General features: G+C 38.0%; 1 protein-coding gene across 8 annotated transcripts in view; it reads left to right on the forward strand.

The window, feature by feature from the left end:
- USP34 (ubiquitin specific peptidase 34) overlaps positions 1 to 14,934 on the forward strand; it is a 113,497-nt gene that overhangs the window by 14,542 nt on the left and 84,021 nt on the right. For 7 of the 8 annotated variants that reach the window (XR_008436571.1, XR_008436570.1, XR_008436575.1 and 4 more), the window contains exons 2-6: positions 2,845 to 2,932; positions 6,242 to 6,662; positions 11,747 to 11,797; positions 11,955 to 12,104; positions 14,532 to 14,599. Coding sequence is in view for 1 of the 8 variants with exons in the window: in XM_053974731.1 (XP_053830706.1) it covers positions 2,845 to 2,932; positions 6,242 to 6,662; positions 11,747 to 11,797; positions 11,955 to 12,104; positions 14,532 to 14,599 (778 nt within the window). In the remaining 7 variants the exon portion in view is untranslated. The remainder of the gene's footprint in view (positions 1 to 2,844; positions 2,933 to 6,241; positions 6,663 to 11,746; positions 11,798 to 11,954; positions 12,105 to 14,531; positions 14,600 to 14,934) is intronic. The other variant, XR_008436574.1, reaches the window with a different exon arrangement.

Consider the following 14,934-nt stretch of genomic DNA (forward strand, 5'->3'; position numbering starts at 1 on the left):
GTTTAACTACTGGCTCCTTCAAGGTAGAAGAGAACTGATTTAAAAGGAGAGGCAGGCATCATCATTTGGAAGGGAAATGATGCAGCAAGGAAGCTCTTACAGAACTGACAGAAATCAGAAAATGCCCAGGAATGACAATGAGTGTGTTTGTGTGTATTGCTTTTCCATCTTTACTTTTCTTAGTTAAAAAAATCTTTGAAATGCTTCAGAACCAATTGTATCTGTACTTGGAGCTGCATGTGCTCCTAAACAGAGGTGCTGCAAATCAAGAGTATCCACAGAGCTGATACTCAGAGGAACTCAAAGGCCTATGATTGAAATTTTGGTTGTGAGGACACAAATTAACTGAACAGGATAATTTCTGCTAAGGAGCAAAAGAGAACTCAAGCTAAAGTCCAGGAGGAGAAGCCCTGCCACATGTGTCACTGTCCTTTTTGGTAGTGGCACAGACTTAGCTAAGCTCCATGGAAAACTGCAGCCTCAGTGTGCTTCGTCCTGCTTGGAGCCTTCTGTCTTTTCAGGAATAAACCCAGTATTATTTCTAGGTACAGAAACCCAAAGGGAAATAATGTATGTAGCCACTGTATTAATTAGCAGTGATTAATAAATAAGACCAGTAGAAGTTGGTCAATGTGTGAGATGTAGAATGCATAAACAGGAAAATAACAGGTTCTCCAAGTTGTGCAAATACCTGCCTATTTTTTGACATTAGTTTGGCATAAGTTTCAGTATTTCCGTAACTTCTCTATTCTGTCTTCTTTACATGTCAATTGTAGCTTTTAAGGAGCCAGTTTGCTTAACTTTCAGTTCTTTATCATCTCAAAGAGGGAAATTTAGGAGTGATTCAAACTTCTGCAATGAAAAGGCTGCTCTGTGAGTTGGAGTTACCATCCTGCTTGTTAGAGTAGGGCCACCTGGGGATGAGGGAGGTGTTAGAAATGTATGTGTATGATCCTACAAGGTAAAATCAGCTTTGTTGCTACTAAAGTGTCAATATTTTCTTGCTCAAGTTTCTTTGTTAAGTTTGAAGCAATTAATCTTAGTGAAACAATGCTCACAAAATTGGGAAAACAGAGGTTTTATGAACCTTTTATGCTGGGCAGGTTTTTTTTTTGTTGTTTTTTTTTTGGTGGGTTTTGGTTTTTTTTGGTTTTTTTTTTTTTGTTTTTGTTTTTGTTTTTTTGTTTGTTTGTTTTGTTTTTGTTTTGTTTTTTTGTGTGTTTTTTTTTTTTTTTTTTTTTTTTTAAGATACTATCTACAGCTAAAGATCTGTCTTTTGTGGTAAGCTTGACCTAAATTGTTTGATGGAGTTCTTGGTTTCTTCAGGGCTGTGCTTTGGCTTTCAGAGAGTCAACTATCCCGGTAACGTATAGTGTTGAAAATAAAAGGTGATATTGAGTGATACCCATCTTTTAGTCTGCTTCTCCATCTTGAGCTTGTCCAATGTTGTGTAGGATCTTCAGAGCCTTCTAGGAGTGAGACAGAAAAGTGATTTTTAAAGTTTGATGGTATCCTGTTCAGAGGCTGCTTTTTGGATAGTTTTTTATTTGTATGTATGCATATGTATGGCAATGTGGATGTATGTGCATACGTGATGTCCTTATTTCAAAGAAGTCATAAGTATTTGTTCAGTGTGATTTTTCTGTGAAGTGGTTTTCTTCTGAACTTTGCTTTCTGATCCATGCCCGCAGACTTTCATTAGCTTTAGCTTTTGGGAACCTGTGTGGATGGATCACACAGGACCTTGCAGGGCTGAGGTTGGAGAGGAGGTTGAGGCAGGGATGCTGAAGAGCTCAGTGCTGTTGGAGAATCTTTCCCATAAAGTTTGCTTGTGAAGTGGATTTGTGAGCGTGTAATACTTGAAATGTGGAGACGAAAACTTAGATGTGTCATAAATGCAAAGATCCACTTAAAAGGAATTCTGACCTTGATTTGTGTAGCAATTAGATAATTGTAAAAATGTTTGGAAATTCAGGACAAGGAGGAAGCAAGAATTGTGCACTTGTAGTTGGGGAAAGGTGTGTGGCCAGGAGGCAGAATCCAGTGCCCTGGGATATAATCAGGTGCTGTCTAAGTGGAGCTGTAGACCTACTGATGTTGGCCTTATTTGAGTGTAGAAGCATTTTTGGAGGGAAGTGGGACATTTGATAATCCCTCAGTGAAGCATTTGGGGTTTGAACTCAGTACAGAACTGTTCTGGTTTCCTCTGTAACAAATGTGGTAAGCCTTTATCATTTTGCCAATTAGTGATTCATTATGGTTAAATGTCATGATAGATGTGTCTATTTAAAAGCAATGATTATCGGCTCAGTCTGAAATAACCTTATATGTACACAACACATTGTTCTTGATAGTTTTGTTTGTTTGCTTGTTTTTTCTCAGTGTTTGTCTGATCAGGAAAAGGAAGTTGAGGTCTCGGGGTCATCTCAAAATGCAGACATGTAAAAATCTGGGGGAAAAAAACCCCAGCAAAACAGAAAACCAAACCCAAGGTGTCTGGTTAATGAGTAAAGTTGTTCAAAGTTCATACTTGAAAGTGCACATCAATCAGGAGTTCTCAGTAAAACTTATGAGGAATATTTGATAAAAATAGAATTACAAGAAGGGTCTGTTCTCAATCACAAACTTTTGCAGCAGTATTCAAGAACATTGTGCACTTTGAGTTTCCAAGTCACTTGTGTCTAAACCTTGTTAACCAAATCTACATGTTTTTGCTTCAGTAAAGTATTTATTTTCCATGCTATCAAAAGTAGTTTCTAATAACAGAACAATTGCACATTGGGTATTTTCCCTCCTAAAAGATGTATTTATGTTTTTCTTTGTGTTTGTTTTTGTTGTCTTTAGTATCAGACATAGAAGGTGGTGATGCTTTGCAGCTCAGAAAGGAACATGCCCTCAAGATATTTGCTTACATCAATTCGTGGACGCAAAGGTAATTTTGGATTGAGTTGGAATGCTGAGGATGCTGAATCTCAACAGCAGTTTTCCGTTTTTAAATTCCAGTAGAGTGATTAGAATTAGCAAATTATTAATGTGTAGCTAAGTGATACCTGGAGAATAGAGACTGTTTTACTACTTATTTGGGAAAAGCAAATTTGAATGCAGTTGGCATTCTGATGCTGTAATAATTGTGTAGAAAAACAAACAGCTCTATTGTGGTGACAAACAATGTGTCTTGCTGCTTCACCATGAAATTTTGGGACCATCTTCTGCAAAGGCAGGGTAAGGTAAGAAGAATTTAAGAAAAAGTGACTGAATGGAACCATCATGATAAATTTTTCTGCATGTTCTAATAGTTTGAATCAAGGTGATGAAGGATTGCAGCCTGTAGCTAATAAACAGATAAAGAAAATGCTTTGCACATTTTTGTCTTAAATTACATGATTCCTTTTAATCTAGTATTTAAATTACTATTGTTTTGAGCTTGTTTCTTTAAAGTAATGATATCATTACGTTATGATATAATGATAAATTACTTCACAGCGACTTACTTTTTTCTAGCACAAGGAAATGTATGGATATTACTTTTTAGAAAGAATCTACAGTGAAGGTGTTTGGGATTTAGTGTTCAGCAGTAGTTTTAAGACCAAAGCGAATCCACTGAATCATAAGTAATATTGGGAAAAGCATAGAGGATAAATCGGAAAGTATTAGTCAGGTATTTAGAAGACTGAAAAAGAAAAAAAAAATGGAATGTCACATTTTGGATACCTGTGAAAGTAGGGAATCACCTCTTCCTCACTTTACCCAAAAATTACAAGCCAAGTTAATTTTCTTCTGCCATGTGCTTTTAGACACAGAGAAGGAATTTTAAAATCAAAATAAACAGCAGGCACAGAAACCAGACTCCTGACATTTCTCCTGACATCTCCTGACAGATCCTAGATGCCAAGTTTGTCAGAGAACAATTGTAACCCAGTTTCCAGGTCATCATCTGTTCAGAGTTTTGTTCTGTTCTACAGCTTGATAAATCCAACCTGAAGAAAAAACCAAAGACTGGAAAATATTTAACTCTTTATTTTCTTCTGGTTTCCTTGTTGCCTTCTGTATGTAGTGGTTTCATACTGGAAGAGCCTGGAGAACAATCCTTAAGCTGGTTGAAGGAGAATCTAACAAAGAGGCCACAGGAAAGGGTTCTGGTTGACATTTTAATTTCATGTCCTGTCTCTACTCTGCCAAATGGGCTTTTGAGAGTTCTGCTAGTTTTGGGTTTGAGGTCTTCCTTAAGAACTATTTTTGACTTCGTCACCTGTAGTTTAAATCTCTGCTTTCCTTCAGAAGATCATTGGTGATTGGTCCTGAAGAGCACCTTTTTCTTCTATCTGCATGTAGTGTTTCCATTTTAGTTTTCTTCTGGAAATTATTATGTTCAAAGCAGTAGCATGCTCATTTTTTATTGATCTCCTCAATTTTTGGTGGAGCTCTTCTTCCACATTCCAACAGAGAAAGTCTTAAGAGATTTTGCACATACCTGTCTTGGGAAAGAATTCTCCAGTATGTGAGAAGTCTTCACCAGTCTGTTTTCATTGATAGTGAGGATGATTTATTGCTCTTAAGTGGGGCAGTAATTTGTAGGCATAAGTGATGGACCTTTTGAACATAATTTTCTCTCAGGATAAATGCTTGAGGATACACTGGGTTTTGCCTGCAGTCCCTTGTTGTCATTTGTTAAAATGAAAATACATTTCCAAGTAAATGACAAGAATGTTTTTCACATGGGTGAAACTCCATTTACACAATATTCAAGGGATTTTTCTTCCTGCACAAATGGAATAAAGAGGTTTAGATGCTTCAGTCGCTGTATCTGTGTGGGAATTAGGGAATCCTGAATGTTACCTTTTTCTCTAACCCTCTGAAAAAAATATCTGAAAGTATGTGCTTTAAGAGCTGTAGCTCAAGGGCATGTTTGTGTTCCATGTCATGGCTCTGGGTTCTGTTGTTTTGTTTTGTTTTTTTTTTTTTTCCTAAAAACTATAATTTATTAATCCCGGTCTCTAAATTAAACACTGTGTTTGCAGAAAAAAATTAATTGTTACTTCCTGATGATTTCTTGTCCTGTCTTTCGTCTACTGATTTCTTTTTGAAGTGGTATGTGTGATTTTTGTATTATTTTAATATCTCAGAACTCTGGTTTGTGGACTGGAGTCCATTGTTCTCTATCTGACAGGAGATGGAGAAGATCTCTGCTGCAAGACAGCTCCCAGTTTATGTAGCAGTTACATTGTGTAGTAGAGTTTGAGTCAGAAAGAGCAGAGTCCATCTCCCAGAGTCTGTCACAAGCATGTAGCCTTAATTTTGGTCTCCAGTAAGGGCAGTGCAATGATGGCTTTTTTTGCTGTGTTCCCCAGGATTTAAATCCTTCTACAGGAATATACTCCACCTTTCTTGTCAGCATGAGGGAGGTGCTTGTTTGTATGGAAGAAGCAGCTGTTCCCAGACAATAGGTTTAGGGTACCTGCCTCAGAGGTTTATACACTCACAATCTATTTGGCATCCACAGTTAATCCCTGCCCACAACTAGAGTTACATTAGAGCTTTTGAACTTGATGATTTAATTGATTTTTTTAATGATATTGTCAAAGGGATGTTTTCCCCTCTTGTTCTTTGCAGTTTACAGTGGGTCAGTAGATAAGCAGGGCAATAATCTCTGAGCCTGCCAAGTGAAGAAAGTACTGAAGACACTTGAGCTGCCTTTTCCTAGATGTATAAAGGATATCAGTGTGCATGGGATCACCATCCAAATGCAGATAAAGGAAGTGAACTTGAATACTCTATTAAAAATAAAATTACTTTGCAGCCCTGTTGATTTAAAAATAACAATAACGAGTTCTTACACAGCTGACAAGAATGTCAGGTGATTTATTGCAGTAAAGAACAGTAGAGAAAACCCAGTGAGGAAATGGAGTAAGAAACAGTGAAAAACATGACTTCTTCAGTAGCACAATGACCTTGCCCACAAGACTTTTTTCTATATTTTACTTGATGTACCAGCTGCTAAATGATAACAGGGACTTCATAAGCATTTGGCAATAATGGGATGTTCTCAAGGCTTAAGGAGGGTTCTGTGACTCCCACTTGCTGCTGGGTAGGGTCTGTTTCATTTGGATTTCCTTCATTTTATGATTCTGTCAAATAACTTGTTGTTTAAAATGTTTTAATGTGAAGAGTTCTCTTGGTTAAGTACTCACCTGATTTTAACTGTAGGAATTTTCTTTTTTTTTTTTCTCCTCTTTTCTTACAGACAATGTTTGTGCTGTTTCAAGGAGTATAAACATCTGGAGATCTTTAACCAAGTAGTTTGTGCGCTTATTAACTTAGTGATTGCCCAAGTCCAAGCTCTGCGGGACCAGCTCTGTAAACATTGCACTATTAATATAGATTCAACATGGCCAGAGCAGAGTAATCATGCTGATGAGCCCCTGAATGTAGAAAGAGAGTCTCATCAAGAAGAAAATGGAGAAAGACAAAAACCCCTAGAGAAAAGGTTTGATTCTGCAAGAACTTGTATCCTGAGCGAGGAGGAGCCCGCAAAGAGCACGGAGGCTTTTAGCTTATGGAGTACTGATGAGAAGGAGAAGCTGCTGCTGTGTGTGGCAAAAATCTTTCAGATTCAGTTTCCTCTGTACACAGCTTATAAGCATAATACTCACCCCACAATAGAGGTATATGTTCTCTTTGTGTCTATCTTGAATAATTTGGTGAAAGATTAACTGTTGTTATTAATGAGCAAATTGGTGTTTGTTGCTTTCACTCAGGATGGGCACATTCAGCTCTCCTGTTGACTTCAGTAGAGTTTTTCAGAGAAACTTTCTAAATGGCACATATTCTTCCACTTCCTTTAAAATATGCTTAATTGTTATAGGTAATATATTGATAAGAGCTAGCTGGAACTGTACACTGCCTTATTGTGCTGTTTAAATAACAGGCAGGCAAAAAGGGGACTATAGTGTGAGGCCTTTCTTCCAGAAGGTAACCCATTAATAGTTTACTAATTTTTCTTTCCAGTCTGTGGTTCTAGAAGCAAAGCTTCATAAACTAAACTTTGTGCAAGACCAAAGTTGTTAGAACATCTGGTTAATGGACTGGAATAGCTGAGCTCTACGCAGGTTGCTTTGTTCCAGGGTGCTGATTTTTCTCTCTGATATTTATTATGGCTGCCATTCACATTTCCCCTATTTTCCTCTTAAAAAAAAATTAATTCCAAAATCCTGCCAAGTTTAATTCACATTTTCTGAGATAAATATGGTGGTGTTAGCATTTCCTAGTGGAAACATGTTTTTGGAACGACTGGCTTTTGATCCAACTTGTGGTAGTCTAATAACAAGTAAAGAGTTATTTTGCAATATTTGTATGCAAATTAGATGTACATTTCACTATATAGGAAAAGCTTCTATCCAACCAACTTCTGAGAAAGTCAAAGTGGAGAATTCAAGTGCAGCTACCCCACTCCTTTTATTTTATATTTAGAGAGTTGTGGGAGCTCACTGGAGCCCTGAGGTTTGATATTTGCTTTATAAACTTAAGTCCAAAATAAGAAGATGCTGAGTCAGATAAAATTATGTAAGTTAGGATGGTCACAACATCTGAGCAGTTCTGATTGAATGGATGCTGCCCTATCTGACAAGAAATGAAGTTAAAACCTCCTACACAGCAGGTTTTTTAGGTGGAATTTGGTTCTTGTTCTTCTTCTCCAGATCATATGGGCATAAGTTAACAGAGGTAGTTTCAAGTATATCTGTATAGATATAAAGTGAATTGATTTATCTTCTGCACTCCTGTGGGACATGTACTAAGACTGGCTTCAGAGGAATGTGGAATGAACAATTCTGGAACAGCTTTTCTGTGGAAGGACATGTCCTTCTTTTAAATTACTATTTTATGTATTTTTTTCTTCTCTTTGAATTTCACTTCCAAACGATCAAACAAAAATCTCCAGGTGCCTGATGGGATTTCTTTTTCCCTTGGTGTGCAGATCTGTTGTAGCTTGCTGTACTGTGATGATGCCCATCACTCCAGACATGCTAATGTATATATAATATATGTATCATCTCTTATACATCACTTGAATTATCAAATACATTAATTAGCTATCCTAAAAACATAACTTAAGGGGAAGCTGGGAAGAAAACCACTTTCCTGAGGTACAGGCAGGTAAGGGAATTTTTTTCCCCTCTCTGCTAGACTTTGTGTGTTTCCAGGTCTGGATTATGGAGGTGTACGGCCTGCCATATTTGTATACCTTCTTTTAGGGGGGGAGATTTTAAAATTTAAATTTAAATTTTGCTTTTAAAAGTCCCAGCATCAATAATTTTTCTTACAAACGGATCTTTTCTGTATCTGGGAAGCACTAGGATTCCGTTATTCTGGTGTTTTAATGTCAAAACTTTCTGCTCTCATGAGTGACTCACTGAAGTTTAGAATTTAATTTTGGATTTCAGTCTAGAGCACAAACGTAGCTGAACTGAGACAAGTTATTAATCCCTGTAATAAGAGCACTTCCTGCTTTAAATCAGGCTTGGTTTCAGTCCTGAAGAGATCCTAAGATAAAAAAATCTCTGCTTTAAGTGCATTAGCTATAGTTGTAAGTTAAACAAATCCCTGAACAGCCTAAATTTACCAAAAATTTGTTGGGTGAGGCTGGTGTAGCTCTCCCTCTCCCACTAAACATTTCCTTTGCCCTGGAAAAAGGGAAACTTGCTGATCCAGAGCGGACTCCAGTCTCCACTCTGACTGACTTCAGAAATTCCTTGTTTTAGATTATTGAGGTGAACATTGACAATTTCATGGAATTATCACATCCATTAAGGTTTTGCTCTGCCTAGAAATGGCCTCTTAGGCTGCTGTTTAGGAATTCCAGTGTAAGGCTTTCCCACAGTAACAATTAGTGCTCAATATTTCCCTTGTCCTTTGCTCCAAGACACCTCCAAGGGCTTTGTTCTTAATGGCAGCAGACAAGTCTTGAAGTCTAATCCCTTCTCAGCTGCTTGCCAAAGCCATTTTACACTGGATTGTCTGGTGGAGAAGGAAAACATTCATGTGGAAGCAGGAGGTTTTCCCTTGTTCAGGAGTTCATGGAGCTGGATGAAAATTAACAGCAAAGCAAGATTTGTTGATAGTCAGAAAGGTGTCTCTACCTGTAGGATCATACAGATCATTCCTTAAATGATACGGGCTAAGAATTGTTTTTGTCCCTTACAACCTCTCTAAAGTGAGAGTGAAGACCACAACAGCCTGATTGGTATCCAGAAGAGCCATGTACATACCTCTCTTGAAATGTATCAATATTTTTTGTGCCCGGAGGGGTATTTCTGTCTATTTTTCATCCTAAACAAAATTAACTCAAAGTATTTTTAAAAATATGTTTGTTTTTTTTGAGAAATGTTCATACTTTGAAATTAATCTTCTTTTTACTTTTGGGATATTTTTATCCCTTGCATACAGGGTGGTTTATAACTGTATGCCCTATCATTTTCATACTTAGTGCAGCAAGTGAAATACCTGGAATGGGCACTTCAGAGGAGGGGGAAAAAAGAATTTATAAAAGTAATCTCTTAAAATCCTGTAGAGAAAGAAGCAACAATGTGAAGCACACTCCTGAACTTTGCACAGTTCAGAATGAACAATGAATCTGAAGGGAGTTCCCTGACCATTTAACAGGTCTTGACAGAGGATGAAATGAAAGAGGAAACAAAATCAGTTGTTGAGGTGTCGCTAGCTGCAGTCCCCAACACTTTGGCGTCTTGTGCTGTCTGCTTCTATATTTTCAAGTAAATATTTTCTTGGAAGATGTGTGCTTTCTGCTGAGGTTTTGTCCAGGTCGGACCTCAGCCAGTGCATTTTACTATGGAATGTTTAGAAGGGACCTTAAAGTTCATCTCATTCCAATCCCCTGCCATGGGTACACCTTCCACTATCCCAGCTTGCTCCAAGCCCCATCCAGCCTGGGCACTTCAGGGATCCAGGGGCAGCCACAGCTTGTCTGGGCACCCTGTGACACAGCCTCCCCACCCTCACAGGGAAGAATTTCTTCCTGATCTCAAATCTAGCCCTGCCCTCTGGCAGTTTGAAGCCATTCCCCCTTTTCTTTTGCTGTGTGGCTTTGGGACAACACTATCCCTGCCTGCCTTTCTCAAAAGTCCCTCTCCAGCTTTTCTCCGGGTAAAGGTCTTGGAAAGCTGCTCTAGCTTCTCCTGAAGTCATGGTGGGTTTTAATGCCATATTAGATTCTCATGAGGAATTCTCTTATTTCCTCATACATTTGAAGGAATAAGAGGAGGATAGTAAGGAACTCTCAGACTGTTCTGTTTCCCATCTGCAAGAACAGAAATCACATTTCCAGACTCAGTCTCTCAGAGCAGCCTTTTCCAAATTTTGCAGGACTCATGCAACAGCCTCTGTGAGTTTGGGATTTCTGCATTCAAAGAACTGCAGTTCACTTGACAACAAATCTCTTATTTTTTCAAGAAAACTAATGAAATTTTCTCACACCATTTCTGCAGTTTTCATGAGCAGAGCACTGAACACCTTTTCTTGCTGCTTAAAAACTTACCACCTACTGCCTTCAAAGCTGTTGTAAAAATAACTGGTAGAGTATCACGAGTTCAGGCATGACTTAGAGTTCAGCAGAAGAAAAAAAGAAAATAAATGCTTAGCTATATGAGCATATTGAATAATTCAAAATGTTTGTATCACACTTAATCCATCCAAAATTGCTTGCCTCCAGCATCCTCTGGTACAGTTCTAAGATGCTTACTCCTACACAGCTATTTAAAATATGGTCAGGAAATTTCATTTAAAAACTTAACTTTGTGTTAAACTTACATTTGATTTGTGACTATCAATACTAGGTGAGAAGAAGAGGAATGTGTGGCTTTACCTACAAGTATCCATGGCAATGTTGGGTTTTACAGCCACTTTTTATTCCTTCAGTGCCCTTTTGCCCCCAGCAAGTGCATGAAACCCGCAATATGTTGCAGCCCTAATAAAGAAACTTCCCACTCTCTACTGCCCAACAAGTGGATGTTGTGGATATTAAAAGGAAAAGCTATTTTCCTAAACCATTTTAAGTGTAGTGCTTCTAGAAAACAGATTTCTTGTTGCAGCAAGTAGCTAACAGAGTGACAGGGTGATAGAATTCCTTCCCCTTCTTCACTTAACTCCTGTAAAAATTTGACATTTATTTCGCATGAGGTGTTTTGTTATATATAAAAATATAGTAGTTGAAATTAAAGATTTTTAATATTTCCATGGCAATGAATATTTTGACATTTTAACCCTTTAAATCATTACATGTAGGATCTAGGATGTCCTGCAATTCATCTAAATTCAGATGTTTGCATATATGTCTCATCTTTATTAGAAATTGCATTCCAAACTCCTGGATTGGTTCTGTTCTGTATTTCTCAGGCTGGTGTAACAGACTGTGCCCTTGGCCATATTCCTATTGAAAAAATTGGTGATCTGAACAGGGGTGGGATTGAAAAATAATCTGTTCACCCAGCCTTTGAGAGACACTGCTGAAATGTTCTCTTATTTGTGTATTTATATATATTAAAAGAGGTAAAAAGTATGGAAAGGTCTGTTTTGCATTGGAAAAGTAGAGCAAAGCTTGAGCTTCTGTCTTCCTCTGAATGAGGAATTTGAGTTTTGTCTTGTTGACTGTGATACCTGGTAAATGGCAGTTGGTTTTTTGTTCTATAAATGTGTTTTTATTGCTTGAGTTAATTTTAATTTTTTTTTTAAACAGGATATTTCTGCTCAAGAAAGCAATATATTAGGGGCGTTCTGTGATATGAATGTAAGTTGTCCACTTTTAAAAAAGGTGCACATTTCCTAGAAACTTAAAATAACCTATGTGTTCTATGGATTTGTGTTATACTCATGTAGCTTTTGAATTTCTGCTGTGTCTGAATGATCTAGTACTGATTCTTCTGCTGTTTTTTGACTCTTTCTAGGATGTAGAAGTACCATTGCACTTGCTTCGTTATGTGTGTCTGTTTTGTGGAAAAAATGGCCTTTCCCTCATGAAGGATTGTTTTGAGTACGGAACCCCTGAGACACTGCCGTTCCTCATAGCACATGCGTTTATCACTGTGGTGTCTAATGTAAGTATTCCCTTTCAACTCCTCCACTTAAACACAACAAAAAAAAGGAATCTGAAGTCTGCAAGAACTCTCTGGGACCAGGGAGGGATAAAAAGGCTGTACATTTTCCTTGTTGGGAATGAGGTTTGCTCATGCACAGAGCATTTCATTATCCAAACCCTCTGCATCTGCTGGCAGCACACAAGGAGTTTTCCAAGTTGTATCTAGATAGGAAGATTGTAACAGCCCCCAAAGATACTTCAAAGAACGCATTCAGAGGCCATTTCTGTCCCTGCAATTATGCCATGGAAGTGGTTTTAGTTTCTTCAGGGTATTTTAATCTCCTAGCTATTCCCTGTGAAGTATAGAGGAAAAGCCTGTGGATTTTTTTTCTCTTAAATTTCCTGTGATTTTATACCATTATACACATTTGCAGCATAGAGGTAATAATCTTTTTTCCCCCACTTAGTTTTAGAATGCATATCCTTCATCATGTCTGCATTTTGAAATCCCAGGGATTTTTGATTGGCAGAATTATGAATTGATTTTAGTGAAGATTTGAAGGAGATTGGTGCTAAAAATAAAACCCAGTCCCTGAAGAAGGACATATGAACACTTAGGTCACAACTTCTATTCTGACATTACACTGTCTTGTGGATGGGCAAGAAGAAGACCAGAAGTTTGTTATACCTTGTACAGAGTGAGTTTGACACTGATTGCAATTTGAAATACTTCAAATCAGATCCTTCCTCCCATACATCTTCCCTCCTTCCTTGTTGCTGTTACTGCCCAGCCAGGAGAATGGTCCGGGAGAGCCAGTGATTGAAATCAAGCTGGTGTTGGGGATCTGTATCCCACTCTACTGATCTTTAGTGTGGTAATTCCTGACTTGCAGGTCAGAGAACAAATGGGTGAGGTCATGATCTGCTCCATTCTTTTCGCGTGCCCTGGAGGGCTGGTGCAGCACCTCTGCATGTTTGGTTGTGAGAGATGTTCTCTGTTTGTGAGAGATGTTCTCTGCTGGCCTTTTTGTCTGAGCTGATGAGTTCTTCTCCAGCTGCTGCCAGTGCAGTCCCCTTCAAACCATCTGCTGAAAATGTGTGTTCTTGTGTTACTCTGTTTCAGAAGGAAATTTTGGTCATGGAACCAAACATTTTTGCATTTTTGTTTTATTTTTTGCGAGAAAGGGCAAAGCTGCTTGAATAATGAGCAGCAGCTCCCTAGCACACCAGAATGTTTTTAAACCAGCATTCTGACTGCAAATCCCATTTCCTGGGTGTCCTACATCAGTGCAACTGCCTTTCTTCTTGTTGCCTTGTTAAAAGTAAGCCTGCAAATATTTTTGTCAGAACTGACTCAAAAAATTCCTTGGCAAATGCTGGAAATGTTGAAAAGAAACTACTGAGGTATTTGACTGCAGCCTAATATTTTTCTCTCCTGTCAAGAAGGAATATATACATTTTCTGCATATAGAATTGAATCCTTAGGCAGAATTTCTTGCATCAGCTGCAAAGCTGAAATTCTTTTAAGAGCAGAGGTGGGGATGCAGAGGGCCCTGAGTGAGTGACAGGGTTGCTTTTCATAAGGGCTGTGCAAAGTGCACATGATTGAATTTACATTGAATTTACGTGGGCAGGAGCAGCAGCTGCTGCTGCTTCATCTGTGCCCCATCCCTTACCTGGCACGGAGTAACAGGTTTAACAGGCTCTGAATTCCTTTTTGAAATGCAGATGGCACTTCTGACTTTGCCTCTGGAAGTCGTTTGGTTGGTGCTTTTCCTTACAGCGGTGCTAAGTAGCTGTTTCAGGTTGTTTGGTGGTGTTGTTTTTTTTTTTTTTGTTTGTTTTTTGTTTTTTTTTTTTCCCTCTGCATTTATTTTCTTCCTGCATTCAGCTTTGCAAAGGTGGTAAAGGCAGAATGGTAAATATGAAATGTAAATATGGTAGTAAAAAACTGTGCTTGATCACTGCTTGTAAAACATCTTATTTTATAGGATATGTAAGCCCTAAGAAGCAAAACAACACAAGTCAAACAGTGTTACTTGATTTAGGAGTGGTTTGCAAGGAACTGAAAGAATGGAATAATTTTCATGTAAACTTTTAAAAAAAAAGGGAAAAAAAAAACCCACAAAGCTGACTAGCAGTTTTTCCTATTGAAGAAATTGACAGAAAATACAAAAATACACCAGAGCAGTATGATACTATTTATACAGTGTCTGTATTTTCCACCTGACTAGCAGGAAAGATGCAAATCCTCTTTATAAGTCAAAAAAGCATTCCTCAGGTACCAGTTTGGAAAATCAATTAAGAAGTTGAACAAAAACCACCAAGAAAGCCTTTTTTTAAAGTGGGGTTGCACATGCAAATATACCAACAGTATTTCAGTTTTTTACATTCTCTTTAAATGTCATTAATGAAATCTTTATCTATTTATGTTTTTGCATTATAGATCAGAATATGGCTACACATCCCTGCTGTCATGCAGCACATTATACCCTTTAGGACTTATGTTATCAGGTAAATTTTTATTTCAAGAGTTTTTGTTGTGGGACTTTTTGACAGCACCTATTTCTAATTGCAGCTTCTACTTTTAATTGTACAGGTTGTTGCTCTGACTACCATTTCAACAAGGAGCATGAGGGTGATGTTTAGAGTTAGTTTGGGCAGCTTCTTGCATCTGATTTCAGTATCAGTCAGATAATCTTGTTAAGAACATCATGAGTGTGACATTCTGACATGTTGGGCCAGGTCCAGTTGTACTCCAGTCTCCGTCACTGTAATATCTTCATAAAACTACATCAAGTTTGCAGTGAGATGCTGGAAGTGCAAGAGCAATGTGCAGTCACTGAGAT

This window comes from Vidua macroura, chromosome 3, assembly GCF_024509145.1.
Source record: "Vidua macroura isolate BioBank_ID:100142 chromosome 3, ASM2450914v1, whole genome shotgun sequence".
NCBI classification, from domain to species: domain Eukaryota; kingdom Metazoa; phylum Chordata; class Aves; order Passeriformes; family Viduidae; genus Vidua; species Vidua macroura.